The sequence below is a fragment of the Amia ocellicauda genome, chromosome 3 (assembly GCF_036373705.1).
Source record: "Amia ocellicauda isolate fAmiCal2 chromosome 3, fAmiCal2.hap1, whole genome shotgun sequence".
Lineage (NCBI taxonomy): Eukaryota > Metazoa > Chordata > Actinopteri > Amiiformes > Amiidae > Amia > Amia ocellicauda.
In genome coordinates this window covers 46,302,059-46,306,749 of record NC_089852.1, presented here as the reverse complement: position 1 = coordinate 46,306,749, position 4,691 = coordinate 46,302,059, and the positions used below count along the sequence as shown (strand labels likewise).

The 4,691-nt window shown below is 36.1% G+C and overlaps 1 protein-coding gene across 1 annotated transcript; it reads right to left on the bottom strand.

Annotated features, from left to right (window-relative positions):
• Positions 1–3,282: 3,282 nt before the first annotated feature.
• On the bottom strand, positions 3,283–4,242 carry LOC136747226 (olfactory receptor 2AT4-like). The gene has a single exon (XM_066700176.1). It carries the CDS (start codon positions 4,240–4,242, stop codon positions 3,283–3,285), a length of 960 nt encoding a protein of 319 aa, XP_066556273.1.
• Positions 4,243–4,691: the final 449 nt, after the last annotated feature.

Here is a 4,691-nt window from a genome sequence, read left to right as displayed (position 1 = left end):
AACCATGAAATGTGTTTTTCTTCAATTTGTCACACTTCTGTAGAATGCTATAACAAATGCTATCATGTTTTTTTTTTAATAAGCATAATAACATCTGATTTAATGTGATGATGTACAGTACGTATATGTATGTAAACATATAATTTACCACAGTTGTAAGGTGCTGGAAAAGCTTGAAAATGCACCTTGAAAATGCTTGAAAAGTGCTTGAATTTGACTTTGGAAAAGGTGTAAGTTGTCAGTGTCCCAGGATAATTTATCATTGCATTGTACACCAGGAAGTGTTGTGTGGGAAGGCGCTGAATATGGATCGTGTAATGCAGACGGTAACAAAAACTGTACATTTGATCAGGGCTAGAGGTTTAAATCACCGCCGATTCCAGGCATTCCTTGAGGAGCTTAATGTTGAATGTGGCGATTTGCCTGATCACACAGAAGTGCGCTGGCTGAGTCGGGGCGTAGAACTCAAAACGTTTTTTGAGCTACGGGGAGAAATCAGACTTTTTCTGCAAAACAAAGGGAGACAAATATCCGAGCTCTCGGATGAAAGCTTGCATTTCTATGTGATGTTACTGAGCATCTTCGTTAAGCTACAGGGCAGTAAACAGGTCATAACAGAGATGTATGACAGTGTGAAAGCATTTCAGCTTAAATTACGTTCATGGGAGAAGCAAATGCAGCAAGGAAACCTTTCCATTTCCTGACTTGCCAAGCCATCTCTAACTCTCTCACAAACGTCACTATTCCCAGCGCTGGATTCGCTGCAAAACTGAACTTGTGTAAAGAATTTGAGTGCTGCTTCTCAGATTTGAACAAACAGCAATTCAGTTTCCAGCTTTTCTCCAACCCGTTTGGTGTTGATGTGAACAAAGCTCCAGAGGACATTCAGATGGAATTGATTGAATTGCAATGCAATGACACACTTAAGGCGAAGTTCAATTCCATTGGCGCTGCAGAGTTTTTCCCCTTTTTACCAGTCATGGTACCACAGACCCGCCTGCACACTGCACAAGTCCTCTCAATGTTTGGAAGCACATACCTGTGCGAACAGCTGTTTTCACTGATGAAGCTCAACAAATCCCCCCAAACATCACAACTGAATGACTGAAGATCGCTTCAGCACAAGATATTACACCGGACATTGACAAGCTAGTCTCACGAAAAAGGTGTCAGGTCTCCTCAACAAATGAACCCACTCAATTAGGTCAGATGTGTGTTTTGAATAATAGTAAGAGTTAAAAATTAAGTATCATTCTAACTAATTAATTTAAATTTAGAGTGTTGCGAATTTTGTTGAAACGACAGTGAATTATTAATAGGGATGAGCAAATATTTATGCAGCCCTCGAATGAAACTTGAAATGATTCCATTATTTCTTTTTTATCTCCAATTGTTTATTTGTTCTATGCTATCGAGAGACTAAACTGCGTACATTTCAATAAAAACTGGAAAAATATAGGTGTTCTAAAACTTTAGTAGTTTTGGTAGTGTAAGTTCTGATATTAGTGTTTTAAATATGTCACAATAGTGCAATTGGTTGTTACTAAGTACTATTCATTTGATTGTGTGTGTGTCTCATTTGGATGCAGTTTCATTGTGTATGCTGTGTTACATTTTGCGAGATTTCTGTGGGGTTTTGGGGACACTGTTTTGTGTTTAGAGTTTCTAGTACATTATGTGTAGTTTCTATGGTGGCCCTGAAGTGCAAAACACAATAAAAATATATTGAGAACACAAAAAATATTTTGAGGAAGCCAGAAATATTTTGAGAATGCAAACAATATTTTGAGAACACAAAATATTCTAAAACTATTTGTATTGTGTTTTGCACTTCAGAGCCACCATACGTTTCAGCAATCTTGTGTTAACAATTGGGAAAAACTGTAATTTTAGATTATTTAACTTTGCTGCAGTATATGTCAAGACCTACACAATTACTCTCGTTACACGACCATGAACTGAGAGCCGAGTCTCATACTGAGTTCACAGGTTAAAATGATCTATGACCACTTATTGACTATTTGAACAGACAAGCTGATTTCTACAAAAACAAAAGAGAAGCCAGCTCATTTTAAAAAATATTTAAAATTCAAAGCAAATTAACAAAGCATTAACATCTCCCTCCAGTGGCCCAATATTTTTTTATTCTCCTGCCACTAAAATAGATACCACTGTTCAATGCATTTAATGTTTCCTTTTTCTCACACAATCAGTCTGTCAATGAAGTTACACTTTTCACTGTCCTTTTTAATGTGAACCCTGTATTATTACATTATCTTTAATCTTAGCTTTCCATGACCCTGTGTTCTCAGTGTGGCAGATAATAAACAGAACTTCCCTTGCCATGTGTTCAGGCCTGGCTCACATCATAATAGTGTCTAGAGAGAGAACACATGTATATATATCCCAATAAAATCAAATCTCAAGTATTTTAGATGCTCCAGGAATTCAATTTTTCTATGTTTTTTATTATTATTGTTGTCCTTCCTGATTTACCAGATGTACTATATGATATGACTGTGCTTATCTTTAATCTCAGTTTTCCATGACCCAGTTGTTCTCATTGTGGGAGACAATAAACAGAACTTCCCTTCCTTCACATCATAATATTGTCTAGAGAGAGAACACATGTACATTGATCCCAATTAAATCGATTCTCTGTTGTTGAATGTAATCACATCAAAATGTTTACTTCTATAGGAAGCATGAGAGACATCTACTGAGAAAAAAGATTTAGTTCTAGTGTACTTTAACCTCAAGTTGAATTGACATCTCTAAAGATAGAAATAAATGCTTGCCTGAAACAACCAGAAATGAGTGACACATGGATGAGGTACCTAGGTTCAAGAAACAGCTCTCAAAGGTACAAAGGTTTTAAATATTTCTTAACTGTTGAGATCAATTCTGTCAATCAAAGAATCTGGACACTGGGATTATTGATACAAATCTGGAACAATTCAGATACTAATGGGACATGTATTCACACAATAATAGCAACAATGATATTAAGAATGAGAATTAATTTGATTTACAATTTACTGCATCATCAAATATAGTATACTTTAAAAATACAGTTCAGCATAAAGATAAGGTACAGAAAGTGCAGACATGTTTATTTTGCAAACTCCAGTAAGAGTCTGGAGTCAGGAAGTATAGTATTATATTTTTTTACTTGATGTTAATTATTTTATAATTTATTATAATAGTTTTCATTCCAATATAATGGAGTACATTTTTACTGCATATTATTTTCTATTATTTAAAATTAGTGGTGGACACATATTAATTCCTTGCCTGGTTTTCAACCTTTTTGACCCTGAGCCTCTTTATCAGGCTGTCTTTGATTTCTTTGGTCTTGAAGCAGTATATCAGTGGGTTCACCATGGGAGGGAGCAGGCTGTAGACCAGGATCAGAACAATGCGGAAATCAGGGCTGATTGTAATATTCACACTGTTTGCCAGGTACACAAAGCACCTGGGAAGGTAATACAGAGCTATGATGAACAGTTGAGAGCTGCAAGTGGAAAAGGCTTTGTATCTCCCTTCAGAGCTTGTGATCTTCATCACAGAGATAATGATCTGAATATAAGAGAATATGATAAAAAATAGAGGTACGGGCAAAATTAAAATGGCTATACTAAGTGCTGCTAAGCTATATGATGCAATATTTGTACACGCTAGTCTTGTTATTCCAATGTGATCACAGTAACAGTGTTTAATAATATTGGGCCCACAGAATGGTAAAAACACTGCTCGAAGGGAAATAATACCCATGAGAATTATTGTTATCAACCATGAAAAGGCACACATAACATGGACAGTAGTGTTTTTAACAAGGGCCGGGTATCTGAGAGGGTTACATATTGCAATGTAGCGATCAATGGCCATTACCAATAGAAGAAATGAATTGACGGACCCCAGATAATGGACCAAAAACATCTGAAGGAAACAAGCAGAGAATGGGATAGTTTGAGCATCAAACCAATACCGGGCAATTATTTTGGGCAGAGTAGTGGTACTGAAGGCTAAATCAGCTACTGCAAGGTTACAGAAGATGTAATATGTGGGTTTCTGAAGGCTTTTGTCTACAGCGACTACAACTATAATAATAACATTCCCAGTTATAATTGCTAGATAGACAAAAAATAAAAAGGCAGACACCAGTGAATAATACTGGGGCAGAAGTCCAGGGAAGCCCATGATAATGAATTCCTTTATTTGGGTTCCATTTGCTTCTGACATGGAAAGCTCTTCTGTTGTCCACTGTAAATGACAAAAGTAAGAGAAAGAAGAAGCAGAATGAACTATATCTTATAAGTATATTGTAACAATGTCTTAACAATAATCTGCATAGACTGATGGAAGCCTAGGAGAGGATTTTAATGTAGTCCATTGTTTCATACAGAAAAAAATACACAAATGGCAAATGCTTTGTGAAAGAGGAGAAATGTGTCAAATTAAATCAATAAATACACACATGCATAATAAGTAAACAGATTAATAAATTAAAGCTTATTTCACACAAAACATGGCTTTAAACAATCAAGTGAGCGCATATTTAGATGAAGATAGAGAGAAGCATGCTCTTACCCTGTTTAGTATGTAAAAGCGAGCACTTCAGAGATCGACTGGCAAAACTGCGAAGTAGCTGTGGGAGTCAGTATTTAAATGCACCCTTTCCCCATTGGATT

Excerpts from the sequence above, each read along its gene's own strand:
- LOC136747226 (XM_066700176.1), bottom strand. The coding sequence starts at position 4,242 with ATGTCAGAAGCAAATGGAACCCAAATAAAGGAATTCATTATCATGGGC.